Raw genomic sequence first — 18,573 nt, forward strand, 5'->3', positions numbered from 1 at the left:
GTGTCATTTCTCGAAATCCCACAATATGGCTATATGTGTCAATTCTTTACCCACAATACTGACTACTAGTGTCAGTTCTCGAAATCTCACTTTGGTTGCATGTGCCAATTCTTAAGTGCCACGGAAAGAAAGGGGGAGAAGGTTGTCAGAAATGCGTCAGCGGAGTATTAGGGGGAGAAAGAAAAGTTGAGAGAAAATGTCTTAAAATGAAGGGAGAAGACTTCTATTTATAACATGACATTTTTTTCATGTTCCTCATTTCTCCAATGTGGGACTTGGGAGTTTTTTTTTCCTTCAAAACTCTTCTATGTGAGACTTGATAGTTTTTTTTTTCAAAACTCTTCTATGTGGGACTTGGGTGTTTTTTATATTTCACACCCAAAAGTTTCCACTAATAGTTTTCAACAAACCATGTTCCAACACATAATGATATTTAAGTCTTTATGAAATGGATGTTAAAAGTGTTTTTCTAAAAAACTTAATTTAAAAATTGTATGATAAGCAAATCTAATGGTTTGTTTGCGAGTTGATGTTCGAAGGATAAGGAAATAAAGTGGAAGGCTAGGGAACCATGAAATACAATTGTGAGATGACTTTCAAGCCTTCATTTTCCTTTTTTTCCTGTCTAAAATTCAACTTGCAAACAGGCTCTAAGGGCCTGTTTGCGAGTAAGGTTTCAGAAGGGAAGGAAGGGAAATGAAAGGCTTCAGAGTCATCTCACAAGTGTATTTCATGGCTCCCAAGCCTTCCATTTTCTTATATTTTCCTCCAAAATCTAACTTGCAAACAGACCCTAAGAGCAATCAAATCCTTGTTTATAAGCTTTCAAAAGCTTTATATGAGTTGAACCAAGTAATTAGTTTATGATAGTTTAAGTTCTTTCCTCAAGCATAATAGTTTTGAAGAGGACAAGTGGATAACATTTTGTTCAAAATATACTCACATTTAAATTTATCATAGTCAAAATATATGTGATGCTATTTTCTTTGAGGTAACTAATGAAAAGATTGGCCTAGAATTTTAAATCTTATGAAAGTCTAGTTTGAGATGAGCATGGTGAGAGAATTGAACCTCTTACTTGATATGCAAATCAAATAGACAAGTGATATAATTTACATCAAGCAATAAAAATCAATCAAGAAACATCTTGAAAAGTATAAAAAAAGATAGAATTAATGGCTCTCTAATTTACTTGCAACCAAACTAGACCCTGAGTTAAATATGTTGGGAACACATTTGTTGTCCCACAAAATGATGTTACTACTTATGATTGATTGAAAAAAATTATTGAAGTTAAAAATTTAATAATTAAATATTTTTCCGATTAATCACAGTAACACATTGAGTGATACATTTTTTATGACAGAAAATGTCCACCCAATATTCTGTATGTGTGATACATTCCGATCTGGTTCTAGAGAATCCCATCTTAAGATTGTGAAAAAAATATTTTAAATGTTTGCTTAGGACTATTAATATGTATTTGCTTTACTTAAGATCAAATGAATACAAATTAGTAGGTTTGTGATACTAACTTTACAGAAGGCACAACCACATGGAACATTGCTGTACACGATTGAGGAATAATCCTATATAAACATATAGATTGATGTAATCTAAATGTTTTCCTCTATTTTTTAATCTTTTTATTCTAACATCTTTATAATTTATTTGTTAAAATATTATTTCTTTTTCCTATGTAGATAGCATTCTGATTTTTATATGGAACACGTAAAGACAATCATGTGAATTTGATATTTTCCTTATAATGAAATATTTTGTTTTACATTACCGAAAAGGATATTTTACTTTAAATTATAGAAACATCCACATGGCATAGCTAACTTATATTGGGACTAAAATAGAATTATCTCTAACTTAAAATATGTTACATGATTGAAACAAATTATTAAGATGGATCGGGGCAGCATACAATTGAATGATTAAAATATAAAATAAAAAAATATTTGAAAATATTTTAAGTACCCAACTATAAACTATAAAAGGAGTATCGTTGATCAAATAGTATAGAGTCCTTCTATATCGTTAGATATCATACTAAATCAAATGTCAAAAATTTAATTTCATGTAACCGACATTTATTGTGAGAGGGAATGATATATATAAAATAGATTAATTTTTACTCTTAGTTATAATATAAGTGTGGTAAAATCACACGACGATAAATTAGGATAAACTTTGTTTCTACGTTATTGTAATATTGTCATTTCTTGTGATTGATAAATAAATAAAATTATAAACTGTTCAAGTCAAATATTTATTATTTTTCATTTTTTTTCTAAACACCCAAATTAAAGTGGCATAACTTAGAGACAAAAAAAATTATTTGTTAAATTATACATATTCCTTTATTTAGATTGTATATAATTACAACTCAAAACTCGAATGAATAGATGTAGCATAACTTTAATTAAAAATTAATTCATTAACTTATACTTTTGTTGTCAATGATGAGAGACACTTGTATACGTACATGTCTAATAAGTACATCCCATTATACTTTCACATCATCCAAATATTATTTTAAAGAACACCATAATTTTTATAAAAGTTATTTTAATAATGCATGTAGTAGTATTTTGATTGGATATGCTATTTTAATAATGCATTTAACAATCACTTTAAGCAATATATAGAAAACTAACATAATAAAAATGAAACTTTGTAAAATATTGACATATGGGTTCTTGTAATATTTTTTTTCTAAATTAGTTTGTCAACTAAACTTAAGATAACAAAATAAAAACAACAATCTAGCAGCAACTAGGGATACAAAAGTTCGATTCAGTTATTGCTACAATTCAGTAATCGAACCGAACACAAAGATATAGTTTACTTCACCTCAAATAATCTCAAACTTTATTGTAGAAATTGAACCGATCAAGAATGATTCGTTCCATTTCAATGTTTTTTGTTGTTTTTTTAAAATCATGTAATCAATTGAAAGTTTAAAATATATTACAAAAGAAAAAAAACACTCTTATTATTATCAGAAAATATAAATGATAAATATACAAGTAAAAAAAAATTGAAATTCATAATTGTATAACAATTTAGTAACAATTCACAATTAATAACATATATAACAATTTAGTAACATATGCCAATTATTACATATATAACATTAGAATTCACAGTTAATAACATATATAGTATTTTTTGTACTATTATTAGTATCTCTTCACCTTTTGGGTAAGGAATTAACCTCTTTCGGGATTCGCGACTGTCTCTTCCAACATGTATTGCTCTCAGAATCGAATCATTGACATTTTGGTCACCATAAGGATTTAGCGGGACTTTACACCATTAGGTCAACACCTTGTTAGTTAACATATATAGTATAACATTTAAATTAGTAACATATATAATAGCAATATATGTGTAACAATTTATGGTATATGTTAGTTTGAAACCTAGTACTACAAAAGTTGGAAGATATGTTCTAAATTATCAAAATACTAGGAAAGTAGCACACATTTATAAGTAGTAACATATATAACACTAACATAATAACAATTTAGTAACATATATAATACTACAATTCACACAAAATTAATAATTTAAGCCACAAAATTGGTTGAAGAATCAAAATAACATTATAATATTATCCCCTAATATTTATTTCTTTAATATGCAGTTCAGTTCCAATAGTTTCAAATCATTAACCAAACTGAACATAAATGGTTCCTTATAAAAGTAACTAAACCGAACCATGACACTGAACTGAACTATATTTTATGGTTTGATTCGGTTCGATTCCACCGTTTCCTAAAAGAAGAGATATTATTGTTTACAATGAAAAATAGCTTTTTTTATCAATAATCACGCGTGGTGGAGAATACTGATGATACTCCGAGTTTCAAGGCCAATCAAAATTATTAATTGAAGCATCAAGGAAACAACCTCCCTCAAAAAATATATATTAAAACAAAAAGCACGTTGTTCAAAACTCACTTTTAAAACAATACATGAATAAAATATAAACAAAGCCATAACCATTGCTATATATATATATATATATATATATATACTCCAAAAGAAAAGCTCTAGCATTTTCATTATCATAAAAAACATGGCTTCTAAAATATCATGGGATTTTTCTTCTATGGAATCCATTAACCACTACTTTGAACATGATTCTGATATTCTCATAACTAGTTCTTATGATCCCATTCAAAGTCCTACCTCCGACTCTAGTTCTTCCCAAATTGTTAGTAATATGGAAACTACCAATGAAGAGAAAGTATCAAACGAGACGTGTGTAGTGAAGGCGCCACCAACGTGGAAGCACTACCGGGGTGTGAGGCGTAGGCCGTGGGGGAAGTTCGCGGCGGAAATAAGGGATCCAAAGAAGAATGGTGCAAGAGTGTGGCTTGGTACTTACGACACAGAAGAGAAAGCTGGCTTAGCTTATGATAGAGCTGCTTTCAAAATACGTGGTAGAAAGGCTAAGCTCAATTTTCCTCATCTCATTGGCTCCGACACAAATTCAGAGCCAATGAGAGTGATAGTCGCTTCTAAGATAAATTCGCTAGAGCCTTATTCACCACCTTTATTTAATGGTTTAGATCGGTGTCAAGGATCAAAGAGGGGAAAGAACCTAACAAATTTGTTGAATAGATTAGCCAGAAATAGAAGCCGAGTAGTGCAATTGTTTGAAATGGGTTCGGTGGATAAAGATTTGATGCTGATCAATGGCTGGATAAGTTGAAGTATGTTGAATGATTTTATTCAAATCTGGTGCTCTTAAGATTCAAGTGCTTCTATTGTGTTTTTTTCCTTCTCATTTGATATTTTCTTTTTCAATGATTTTTGCATACCACTTTTGATGAAATTCAAGGGGTAGGTTTGTCGTGAATTGTTTTTACTACCAAGGGTTTTTCTTCACCCTTTTGGATAAAAAATTAATCTCTTTTGAGGTTCATGGTTGTTCCTCTCAACAAGTGTTTCTTAAATCTTTTGGTCATTCATATGATCTAGTAAGGTCTTACACTACTAGCCCAATATTTTGTAAGTTTGTCATGAATTTAAGATGAGAATTGTCGGCATTTACCAATAAAAGAAAATATATCAAATAAATATTTTAAAGTAGAACCATACATGTGCGGAATAATTATGGCATATTATACAAATTATGTATAAAACAAATAAGGGTTCACTCGAAATATTATACTTTAAAAACTGGGGAATATTATACTTTATTTCGAATAACCGATAGGTTATAAATTAAATTTATGTCCCCACAATTTGTTTGTTACATTTAATTTATTCTCTGTAATAATATAATTCAAACATATTTTCTTCATAACGTAATTTGGTGTTTAAAAACAATAAAGTAACTGAATAGTGTTCTAAGGTTTTCTACCCTCAGCCAAACTAGTTACTCTTCAAATTTAGTCTAATATTTTTGTACTTAAATTGTTCCACAAAAAATATTAGAGATGAATTTGTCACTTCAAAGATATCTGTACGAATTAATTGGTGACTCTTTAAGGGATCAAATTCTATTGAAATAAATCTTTAAGAACTTTTTGAATCTTTACCTATTATAAGTTTAATATATTAAGGGTCCTGCCAACCATAACATATGAAGCATAGTTTTAGTACTTAAGTATCTGAGAAGAGTTCAATCTAAAAAACTAGTTTATTAGTTGGGAAAGTCTCATGACTTAAGTACATACACATTAAGTTTGTTATTCTATTCAATGTATAACTCATAACATTCATGCCCCTTTAAGGGTTGACGTCCACAACGTCTTTCACTTTATCGACACTGACCCGATGATAGTTATTTCTCTTTTGATAACTTCACTCACCTATAAGTATTTAACAATGTAGTTTAATTTAGCCTATAGGTAGCCCTTTTCATGACACAACTCTCAATGAAAACATCAATTGTTAGGAATTAAACACATGATGAGAGCTCAATCCAAAAGACTAGTCTATTAGGTGAGAGAGTCTCATGACTTAAGTACTACATTGAGTTTGTTATTCTACTCAATGTGAGACTCTTAATACAAACATCTACCATAAGGATGATGGTTGCAAATGGGTAAATTACTTGATAAAATAGAAAAAAAGCTAGTTGTAAAAAGAAGAATAAAGACCTATAACATCCCTAAAAACTTTATTGATATTAAGTTGGTTAGCAAACTCAATTAATTTGGTTAACAGAGTGTTTTGCTTAAAACTATGTTTAATGAAACTAATATTAAAGTAAGAGTAAAGAGTTTGACGATAATGAATTGAATGTAAAGAACATGATATTAAATTTCATTATTTAACCTTTAAGTATCTAATATTTTATGGCACTGAAAAGATAATTATTCATTTATATTTTGGTGTTAGTATCTATAATGTATTTTTTTCGTTTTTCTCTTTATATATTTTAAAATTTTAATTTTGGTTTCTAGTGATGATGTGACTAACCCTAATATTTTACACGTGTCATACTAATTGAACAACTATGGTGTTAACACATTGTCTAAAAGATTAAATTTAAAACAATCAATTAAAGTAAGGATTTAAAAATAATTAAGTAAAATTTGAGGACCAAAATCAGAATGAAGTACCTATATTTGGAGGGACTAAAAACATACTTGAGATTTTTTGTTCTCTATACAATTTTTGTTTACTATAAATATGTGCAAAACATTCATTTGGAAACAAAGTTGATTTCTATTTAGTCCCTGTGTGTTTTTTCCCAACATGTTTAGTCAGTTTTAATTGTAGTTATTGTTATCAACTTCAATGAAAATTGCTAATGCGAAGGGACTAAATCCTTAAAAACTATGTACAAAAAACATTTTATTTTAGTCCTTACCATTTTTTTGTTGTGAGTATTTGGTCTCTATACGTTAGCATATTTTTCCAAGTTAATAACGAGGATTAAATCGAAATCAACTAAAAATGCAAGGAGTAAAAACTTAAAAAAAACAAGGACTAAAATCAAAATTAGATATAGATGTAGAAGCCAAAATCATATTTAAGCATTTCCCATGTGATGCAAATTTTTTGGGGGGTACATCCATGTGATGCAAATTATATTTATATCTTATAATTGTTTATGGCTTTATTGTTATATATTTTGATCTAATATATTATGGAGTAGAGATCAACTCCATTAATAAAGAAATAAATATTATTTTTACAATAAATTTAAGCATAAAAATACTATTCTAAATGTAAATAGAAGAATATAATTAATATTCCATTTTGTTTTTTTGACTTGTTTTATACACTACATTCCTCTCTATTACTAAAAAGAATTCTAACTCTTATATCACAAGCCCAAGCATGACAATGCTAAAGGCTAAAACTATTGCTTTTAGACCCCAAATATTTTTAGAGTAAATTACTCTTATAACTTAAGATTGATAATGTTTATAATCAAAAGCTTCTCATTTCTAGGGGAAAATGTTAGTTATATTCAGATAATGAATTTGATCCAAATTAGATTTTAGTTGTGGATTTTCAAAAATTTGAGATCTTTTTTCTTTACTTTTGCACAATGGTGTATTGATCCATATACCTGTATTCTTCTTCTTTGTAAGTTGTAATTGGGTTAGCACCCCTTGTGCCTGTTTTTAATATATTTTTGCTTATAAAAAAAAGAACTTCTCATTTCTTAGGGTATGGCAATTGTAAGCTTGCATAGGTAATTGGAAGTTTGTAGCTTTATAAATGGCTTATTAAATTAGTGTTATTTTTGGTAAAACCAACTTTATAACTAGTTGAAATTTGAAATTTGACTAAAAAATACATACAGTATTTATTTATTATTTATTAATTAAATAATTAATAATTGGAGTGATGAAAATATGAATAATTGGACATGAAATACTTTATTTATTTTTTTTATTTCAATATATATTTTTTATGTTTTTAATATTTTTTTCTAAACAAAAAGAGACAATCTAACTAAAAACTACACAAGTTTTTGTTGCTGAATAATGTATGATTATTGCTATAAAAATAGTAATTGAGAAAAACCTGCCTTTAAAACTTTGCTTGAGTATTAAGTGTATATTGGACCACCCATTTATATCATTTGGTGCCGTAACGTATCATCATATGTTGTGCAGATTCTCTCTGCATGCATGAACCAATATCAATTTCAGTCACTGCCAATTCATTCCCCTCATTATTGATTTTATAATTGATGTGAATGTAACATTGACCAAAAGTATAAGATTGATATTTTTTATGAACCAAATAATTTATTCATTTGAGTCCCAAATGTACTCAATCAATGGTCTGATGATTCAGATGAAGAGTTTAATAAATAGAGTGAAAAAGGTTATGGATTCGAGTCTTCGTCAACAACAACTTGCCAAATCATGTAACCATATAAAATCTCTTTCCAGAAAAGCACAAAATAAATTATCAACCAAATCTAAAGTAGAACCATGAAATCAGTTACTAACCACGTTTTAATCTAAGATAACAAAAGAAGATGTTCAATTGTGTTTACCAACTTTTTCAATTTTTGAAAAGGTTTAGGCAAAACAAACAATTGAAAAAAGGTGATTTAAAAATTTACACGAATGATTCCTCTGCTTCTCATAATAAAAGATTTAGATAATTTAATCATTTAATGTTATGTTTGGGAGTTATGAGGAAAAGGGAATGAGAGATATCAAAAGGCTAGGAACGTAGAGGAAGTGAAGGGAAAAGGAAGACAATCGTCACATTTTATTTGAGAGTATGAAATTTAGATGATAAAGATAAACTAATGATAATGTTAGAATATTTTTTATTTTTCCTTTAAAAATTTAATTAATAACAATGAGAAATTGACAATAATATATAATTATATAAGTTTACTAAAAATATTTAGGTATCTTCATATTTTATCTCCAGAAAAACCCCAAATTGTGGGACTATAGAAATAGATACATGGAGGATTTTAGAGAATTTGAGAAATCCTTCAAAACGTTCCCATATTTTTCATCTAACTCTGAAACAATGAAAGGCTTTCTAAAGTTACCATTTTCATTCCCTTCCCTTCAAAATCACATCCCATACAAAGCCTAACATAAAAGAGGTTTCAATAAAAAGGATTCACATCCACAAGTTAAAAACCAAGTTAAAAGCATATACAAACTTTACATATATACAAAGAGTTGAGAGATTATCAAAAAATGTTTTATAACTATTTACCAAATCTTACATATTATATCCAATTTTAGCATCAATTTTCCTCTATAATAAATCACAAATTACATAATAAATATTGTTTTCAAAACTATTCTCTCATGCTTAATATAGACAAATATTCTTTGCACACCTAACCCCTTCAATTCTAAACACTAAAATATAAAGTAGAGTATTTAAAGATAAAGAATAAAGTATCCCTTCGTATAAATGTTATGAAAGTCTAGTTTGAGAGTAACATGGTAGGAGAATTGAACTTCTTATTTTGTATTCAAATCAAATAGACAAGTGGTAAAATTCACATCCAGCAATAAAAATAAAAATACATCTTGACAAATATAAAAAGTAGATTAAAAAAACTTGTCTTTAGAGGAATGATTGACTCTCTAATTTACTTACTTAAAGCCATAATATATATACACTCAGTTAAATATCTGTATGAGTGCTACATTCCAATCTGGTATCAGAAAATCCCATCTTAAGATTGTGAAAAATAATATTTTAAATGTTTGCTTAGGAATATTAATCTTTATTTGCGTTATTTAAGGATCAAATAAATACAAATTAGTAAGTTTTGTGATACTAACTCTACACTCTATATCAAGTGTAGTTGCAGCAATCAGACTCACAATATTAAAAATACAACAATAGATTTTAGCCAGAGTTGATATATAGAGAAAACCCTATCAAAATAAAATTGATTGTGAAGAACAAAATAAGTAAATTATAGACTTAAAAGTGATTAATATAGTAATATTACTATATATAAAAAAAATTAAAGTCAAGATTAAAAAAATGGATTAACCAATTTCACCCTTAATTAAAGTTTAAGGGGCAATTAGCGAGAAAATAGTTCATGATGCCTATTTATAAAATGCATAAAATTTAGGGTGTTTTTTATAGATTTTTCTGCCTTATATCCCAGAAAAAATATATTTTACTGTAAATTCTTAAACATCCAAAAAAAACAATGTAGTTTGCTTTTATAATTCCTTATCCATAGGGTGATGGATATCCTTGGTAGTACCAAAAAAATAAATTATTAAGATAAACGGGAAAACATACAATTGAATGATTAAAATATAAAGTACTGAACAACTAGACGAATATAATTATTAACACATATAAATGTTACGATTTATCGAGAGGATTTACAAGGGATGCTTCTCTCTGATAGGGTTTGAATCCAACTTTCTTGGAACTTCGAAAATATCTTCACCATGAACACAGAACCAATTCTTTGGAGTTTTCTTGGTGGATTAACTATAGCATCTACTGAAAAGGAGAACTCAACATCAACTAGGAAAACCTTTACACAAGCTCTGAAGAACTCAAGTGACATTGTTGTCTTTCAACTCCCTCAACCTCATATTAAGGGAGATGCAATTGCCACTAAAATCCCTGAAGCTGATTATCAGGCTGGACTTCAAAGATGCAAGAACCATCTTCATGGGAGTGTGTGCGTTGTTGGGTCTTGGTATCTCAAACCATGATTCCTTTGTATGTTCCTCTAGACACCTGACTTCAATCCAAGTCTGTAGAAGCTATCTCATGCTCAATGCTGGGTTAAAATCATGGGGCTTCCCCAAGAATATTGGAGCCCTAGGATCATCTTGTCCATTGCGGGGGGAATTGGTACACCAATTTCGCTTGATGAAGCAACAAACAATAAAAGTTTTGGACATTTTTCCATGGTGCTAGTGAACATTAATATGAAAGGTAGTCTTCTAGATCAGATTTTAGTTGAAAGGGAAGGACTCGCTTTCTTTGTTTCCAAAGAGTATGAAAATCTCCCTAAGTTTTGCTATAAATGTCAATCCATTGGGCACTTGGTAGCTAATTGCATAAGAATATTAAAAAAAACCCACAGTTAAGGATCTTCCCAAATAGGCAAGAAAAAATTATGCAGTGGAGAAGGTACAACAACAAGTGGAGGAAAAGGAGGAAAATGATTTAGTCATTAATCATGAAATTGATAGAATGGATGTTCAAAATTTGGAGAACTTGGAACGGGTTGTTTTAACTCCTATGAATGTGCAGATATCTAATCCTGCTAATGATGAGATAAATGAGACTAGAGTGGAAAATATTGCTTAAAACTCTCCTATTATTAAGCAAATGGATAGGGAGAACTTCATTGTTCAGTCCACTAAGGAAATTGAAAACTAAGTGGCTGCAAAAGATCTAACATTTATTGGCAAGCTATGGGCAGAGGATGAGGTAGAGGAAGAGATGGCTGAAGAGGAATCATTCACCACAATCCTAACAAAGTCACAAAAAAAGAGGATGAGGAAGAAATGTACTCTTGAGAGGGTGCACTTTACCCGTAGGGGTGGATACCTAAACACCAACCAATGAAGGTACTCTACTAGAATTGTAGGGATATAGGGAATAATAACTAGACAAGGTTAATGTTGAAAAACCTTTATCTGGTCAATAAACCTGATATGATGATCATATCTGAGCCAAAAAATCATTTTGAAGACATAAATCCTATATTTTGGAAGGACCTAAAGTTGAAGATGTTTGTAGTTAATGACAAGGGTCCTTTGTTGCCTAATATATGTGGTTTCTGTACAATGGATCTTATCCCAAATGGTTTAAACATTTCTGAACAATAAATATCATTGTCTATATTTATTGAGAATCAGAATGTGTTTATTTGTGCAGCTTATGCTAACACTAACTATGTGCAGAGAAGACAACTTTTGGTAGAAATTCAAACTCTCATGCTTATTCATGTAAGGCCTTGGTGCTGCATTGGAGATTTTAATGCAGTTCTTGGAGCAAATGAATGTAGAGGAGCTACTTTTCCTAGTAGAATTGCTACTGAGGATTTCAAAGATTTCTCTGATAAGGCAAACTTGTTGCATTTAGCCACCAGGGGTGTTGAATACACTTGGTCTAATAAGAGAATGGGCACTACTCTAACTGAGAAAAAATTGATAGAAGCTTATGAAATGAGGCTTCGTTATCCTCTTGGCAACATGCTATCATCCAATTCTTCTTTGTTCAATTCATGCTGATATTAGAAGACTTACTCCTTTTAGATTCCATAAGATATGGATGAATCATCTGGATTGCAAGAAAGTGATCATCGAGCCCTAGAGAGAAGCTATTTTTGGATGCCCTATGTTTATACTTTCACAAAAGCTCAAAAGGCTCAAGTATAAGCTAAAACATTGGAACACTAATGTTTTTGGAAACATTCACCTTAGAGTGCAAGCTGCTCTAGCAAATATGGAAGCTATCCAGACTTGTATCAATGATGATGGTCCAGACCAAGAAATGTTGGATGAGGAATTTGTAGCTCAAAAGCATCTGATGGAAGCTCTGGTAATGGAGGAGGATTTTTGGAAGGATAAGTCTAGGCTTAACTGGCACATAAAGGGGGATAGGAACACTAACTTCTCCCACAAGATAACTAAAATGAGACAAGTCACAAAGTCTATGTCTCTACTCAAGGAGGGGGATAATATTCTGACTGGTGAAACATATATTGGTAATCATTCTGTTAGATTCTACACTGAGTTATTTGCTTCAAACAATAATGTTTCCTCTAATTCTCTAATGCATAGTGTCATTCCTAGCCTGGTGAATGATTATGAGAATGAAATGTTAACTGATATTCCTTCCAAGGAGGAGATCAAGGCTACTATGTTTTCAATGAATGGTGATGGTGCTTCTAGCTTTGATGGTTTTGGTGGTTAATTCTATCAACAATTTTGGGAGATTGTGGGAAGTGATGTATGCAACTCTGTCATCCAATTCTTCAATCATGGTTGGATCCTTCTCAACCTGAACGCCAACATTATAGAGCTTATTCCTAAGTCTACAAATGCTGAGAGAATAGAAGATCACACACCTATTTCCTTAGCTAACTTTCAGTTCAACATAATAATTAAAGTCCTAGCTGACAGGCTTGCTTCTATAGCTTCAAGAATTATTTCTCCCCAACAAAGAGGATTTATCAAAGATAGACACATTCATGATTGCTTATTCCTTGCTTCTAAGGCAATAAATCTTCTAGATCAGAAGGATTTTGGTGGAAACTTGGCTATCAAGCTAGACATCAAGAAAGATTTTCATACCTTGGACTAGGAATTTCTGATTGGCACTCTTAAAGCCTTTGGTTTTCATGAACAATTCAGTAATTGGATTTGGACAATTCTCCAATCTGCCAAGTTTTCTATAAATGTCAATGGCCAGAATTTTGGTTTCTTCAATTGTAGGAGAGGAGTGAGACAAGGAGACCCTCTTTCTCCCCTCCTTTTCTGCTTGGCAGAAGATGTCTTAAGCAGAGGAATTTCCAAACTGGTGTCTAAGAATAGAATAAAGCTTTCTGCTGGTCCTAAAAGCCTGATTACTCCCTCTCATATGATAGTCCACAAATTCTAGTCAACATATCAGTCCAAACAAGTGTAAGTTTTATACTGGCAAAGCAACAAATAGGAAGATTGTTGATTTAATTGCTCATTTGGGTTTCTTACTTGGCTGCTTCCCATTCACATACTTAGGAGTCCTCCTTTTCAAAAGAAAACCTAGAAAAAATGCACTTCCAACCAATAGTTGACAAAATCACTTCGATGCTGGCAACCTGAAAGGGTCTTTCCCTCTCAATCATGGGATGAGTGGAACTGGTTAAGCATGTCATTCAAAGCATGTTGATCTACAACTTTAAGATCTATGCTCTGCCTTCACAGTTGCTGAATTATCTAGATACTTGCATCATGAATTTCATCTGGTCTGGTGACATAAAGGTTATAAAATTGGTCATTGTTTCTTGGAGTTAGGTATGCAACCCTACATATCTTGGTGGATTAGGAGTCAAGTCCATCAAAAATCTGAATCAAACAACTATTCTTAAGCTTGCTTGTGAGATGAGGTCCTCAGACCAGGATTGGGCAAGATTCTACAAAGATAGATTTAGTAAGTACACCAGGTACTACAAATCTTCTATTTGTCCAAGAATCAAGAGCAAGTGGCATGCAGTTTCAACTAATTCTAGATGGCTGGTTGGTGATGGGAGGAACACAAATTTTTGGAGGGACAATTGGCTAGGTGTCCCTCTAACCCAATCTCTGAATATATCAGAGGAATTGCACCCTAACTTGATGGCTTCTGTTGTTGACTTCTTATCCAACTCTAAATGGATAATTCCTAAAAGATTGACAGAGTTGTTCCCTTAAATTGCAGGGGAAATAGCAAACATCATAGCCTCTTCAGGAAATGATAAGTTGATCTGGCAAGAATCTAATGATGGTAAACTATCTTTAAAGGAAACATATAAATTTGTCAGACCTCCTACTACTCCAATGAACTGGTGCAAATCTCTCTAGTGATCTACAATACCCCTCCAAGTCTTTCACTTCATGGAGACTGGTCAAGGGAAGGATGTCAACAAATGAAAACTTACAGAGGAGAGGTTGCTCTTTACCTTCAAGGTTCAACCTGTGTAGGACACATACAAAAAGTTTAGAGCATTTATTCCTGCAATGTTCTTTTTTCTGTTTCTCTACGGGATTGGCTTGGTACTATTTTCGCAATACATCTAGACATATCTTCAACCATTCTTTTAGCTTGTAATAGAAAGTGGAGCAATCAAGTTCGAGAAACTTTGGCTGCAGCAATCATTCATACTATGAACACAATATGGTTCTGCAAGATCAAAAGTAGATTTCACGATAGGATTTCAACATGATGCAAACCATTTCCAGAATCAAGTTAGCCATATCCTTGTCTAGAAAAAAATCTTCAGCATGTACTAGCCCTTCCATACATGACTTCAATATTCTTAAACATTTAAATGTTGCAATTAACTACAAGAAGGCTCCTAGAATTGCTGAAGTTTTGTGGCATCTTCCAAAGGATGGTAGCATAAAAATTAACTTGGGTGGAGCTCATGGCCTTGCGAGAGGAGGTACTATATTCAGAGACCATAAGGGGGATTTTCAAACCTGCTTTGCAATATACTTTGACATACAAGATGCTCTGTTTGCTAAGCTCAATTATGATATTCTAGCTATTGAACTTGCTTACAAGAAAGGTTGTACTCCATTTGGCTTGAATGTGATTCTTCTTTGGTAGTGGTTGTTTTTATGGGAAGAACGAATGCTCCCTGGAGGCTGGAAAATAGACTCATCCAGTGCAAAAAGACCTTGGTTTCAATGAACTTTTATATATCACATATTTTTAGGGAGGGTAATACTTGTGTAGACAAGTTAGCTAACTTTGGAATTAATTCAAAGGTTTTCTCTTGGGAATGAAATTCCTTATTTTCTAGTAAATGAATATTCTAGAAATAGATATCTCCTTCCTAACTATAGGTTCAACTACATGTAATTGGTCTTTTTGTAATGCTTCTTTATTAATACATATTTATGGGGGTGCTTTTGCACCTTTAGTTTATAAAATGAACAACTAGACACCAAATTTTTCTTTCTTAAATTATCCTATTCTTTTATTTAGATTGTTTGTATATAATTAATGGATAGACTCAACATAACTTCAATTAAAAATTGAGTTTAATATTTATGTATTATTTGTGTAAAAATTTGCAACAATCTGTTCATCATCAAACATTCATTTGATTATATTTTTTTGAAAAACCAATAATAATTAAACATAAATGATTAATGATATAATAATAGTAAATAAAACTTATATATTTTTAGTATATACTTTTTTGCCTTAAAAAATAATTGATTAACGGGTACTTTTGTTTTTTTTTTTGATAGAGGAAAATTGTATTAAAACGAGCACAAGGGGTGCCCACTCAATACAAAAGAAATCAAGCGGTCAACTTTGTAGAGCAAAGTTGTACACAAAGTTTTGGATTTATACACCAATTTGTAAAAGATAAAGATAATACATTAATAGAAGCAAAAGAAGAGAACCAAATCCAAGATCTAGTTTGAATTAGATCAAATAGATGCACATAACTTGGAGTCTTGTCCAAAAAAATCGCTTCATTTCTCATAAGCCACACAGACCAAACCACCGCAAACCAAAGCATTCTCCACACTTTTACACATCTTCCACCGTGAAGGGCCTCATGAAGCTTGAAAGAGTCAAGAGTTTGTTTCAATGATGATAAACACTTGTGTATACATGTCTAATAAGCACATTTAATTATACTTTCACATCCTTAAAATATTATTCAAAAGTAAAAATAATGTTTATATATTGACAATGAAAACATTTATGCATAGTGTATGTCATCAATTATTCATTTGAATTATTTTTTTGGTATGCTGACCCATGCCTAGACATATATAAAAGCTAAGCAATTTAGTATTTTTTTGGTATATCAAAGGGTATCCCTTAATCTTATGGGTAATAAATTAATCAATTATGGAGTGCATGACTATTTCGAACATTTAACATTTCTACTTATATGAGATCAATGTATTAAAAGGTCTAGTATTTTCATTATCATCCAAAAACAAGGCTACAAAAATATCATGGGATTTTTCTTCTTTGGAATCCATTAACCACTACTTTGAACATGATTCTGATATTCTCATAACTACTTCCTATGATCCAATTCAAAGTCCTACCTCCGACTCTAGTTCTTCCAAAATTGTTAGTTACTTGGACACTACCAATGAAGAGAAAGCGTCAAACAAGGCACGTGTATTGAACGCGCCACCAATGTGGAAGCACTACCGGGGTGTGAGGCGTAGGCCGTGGGGGAAGTTCGCAGCGGAAATAAGGGATCCAAAGAAGAATGGTGCAAGAGTGTGGCTTGGTACTTACGACACGGAAGAGAAAGCTGGCTTAGCTTATGATAGAGCTGCCTTCAAAATACATGGTAGAAAGACGAAGCTCAATTTTCCTCATCTCATTGGCTCTGACACAAACTCGGAGCCAATGAGAGTGATAGTCGCTCCTAAGGTGAATTCGCTAGAGCCTTATTCGCCACCTTTATTTAATGGTTTAGATCAGTTTAAAGGTTCAAATAGGAGAGAAAACCTAACAAGTTTGTTAAATAGGTTAGCCAGAAATAGAAGCCAAGTGGTGCAATTGTTTGAAATGGGTTCAGTGGAAAAAGATTTTGATGCTGATCAATGGCTGAATCAGTTGAAGTGTGTTGAACGATTTTAGCATAATCTGGTGCTTTTAAGATTCAAGTGCTTGTATTGTTTTTCCTTCTCATTTTGTATTTTCTTTTTCATTGATTTTTGCATACCACTTTTGATGAAATTCAAGTGGTAGGTTTGTCATGAATTTAAGATGTGAGAATTATCGGCATGTACCAATAAAAGAAATATATTGAAATAAAAGAAATAAAAGAATTTCCGCATGATTACTATTAATATCACTCATACCTACCAAAAATTGCTTACTCATCCTATTAATGTGAACAAAATGCTCCTTTTACAATTATAGGTCACAAAATCAAGCATAATGAGCTTTAGAGAAGTAGGAATTGAAATGAGGAAGAAATTACCTTTATAGTGACTGAACCATTGTTTTGGCTTTGTTGTATTCGCTTGGTGTGGGACGAAGCGAGCTGGACGAAGCGAGCCCCAACCACCAAATTCATAATCTCGATCACGACAAGTGTGCATAGCATAAGCCTCGCACTAGGCGCATGAATTATATTTTAGTTATTTTGCTCGGCGCAACTCTTTCATCAACCGTAGGGCCTCGTTTTCATTGAAGGCCTAGCGTAGCTTTTTCATTGGGCAAAAATGATAGGGAATTTTCCCCTACTGAGATTTGTGCTCAGCGAAATCCTTGCACTAGACGCTGGCCAGTTATTTAGCCCAATGCAAAAATGACGCTCAATGAAGCATTTTCATTGGGCACAAGGATTATTGTGTTGAGCACAAGATTTTTGATGAGCAGTACCAAACCCTATATTTTTCAAACAAAATATTTTCAGTAGGCGCAAGTGTTATCGCACTGGGCACATGATTTTCACCCATGGCAAGAGTTTTTCTTTCCTAGTGATTTTTGTGGTAATTTGCTTACCTCATTTTTCCATAATGGTTCCATAGCATCTATATCTCATCAAAGAGAATCAGAAAACAAGTTCAATGAAAATAACAAAAAAATAAGTGTGAAAAAGTTAAAGAATGGGTTCCATTTTGAATTGATTGAAATTGCTTTTAACTTTTTGTGCGAGAAAACATATTTTCAAGAAAAACAAAAATCAGATTAATTATTTAAACTTGTGATTAATTGATTCGATTGTGCTGTCATTAATCAATTAAGACTCAATATAATTGATGAAACTGATAATTTTTAGAATATCTCATTAATAGGAAAAAGCAGCATTAGTGATCCGCAATACATATTTAGCCCTCCCCACTCTAGGTGATCATAAACCCTTATTATCCAATAGTTATAAGTACTTGGGGCTGAGATGACAAACTTATTTGATATTTG

At 31.5% G+C, this 18,573-nt stretch overlaps 2 protein-coding genes across 2 annotated transcripts; both read left to right on the forward strand.

Annotated features, from left to right (window-relative positions):
* On the forward strand, window positions 4,064-4,862 carry LOC109362017 (ethylene-responsive transcription factor 2-like). Its single transcript, XM_019607591.1, has one exon. The coding sequence runs from the start codon at window positions 4,094-4,096 to the stop codon at window positions 4,730-4,732; it is 639 nt and encodes a 212-aa protein (XP_019463136.1). The 5' UTR covers window positions 4,064-4,093; the 3' UTR covers window positions 4,733-4,862.
* On the forward strand, window positions 14,875-17,455 carry LOC109361804. The gene is made up of 2 exons (XM_019607340.1): window positions 14,875-15,223; window positions 16,595-17,455. The coding sequence occupies exons 1-2, from the start codon at window positions 14,875-14,877 to the stop codon at window positions 17,281-17,283; spliced, it is 1,038 nt and encodes a 345-aa protein (XP_019462885.1). The 3' UTR covers window positions 17,284-17,455.

Source organism: Lupinus angustifolius, chromosome LG12, assembly GCF_001865875.1.
Source record: "Lupinus angustifolius cultivar Tanjil chromosome LG12, LupAngTanjil_v1.0, whole genome shotgun sequence".
Taxonomy (NCBI): Eukaryota; Viridiplantae; Streptophyta; class Magnoliopsida; order Fabales; family Fabaceae; genus Lupinus; species Lupinus angustifolius.

What these genes read in the sequence shown, in the direction of transcription:
- LOC109362017 (XM_019607591.1), top strand. Translation starts at nt 4,094, where the DNA reads ATGGCTTCTAAAATATCATGGGATTTTTCTTCTATGGAATCCATTAAC.
- LOC109361804 (XM_019607340.1), top strand. Translation starts at nt 14,875, where the DNA reads ATGATGCAAACCATTTCCAGAATCAAGTTAGCCATATCCTTGTCTAGA. An exon ending in TGAACTTGCTTACAAGAAAG is followed by an intron (nt 15,224 to 16,594) that starts GTTGTACTCCAT and finishes ATGTATTAAAAG; the next exon opens with GTCTAGTATTTTCATTATCA.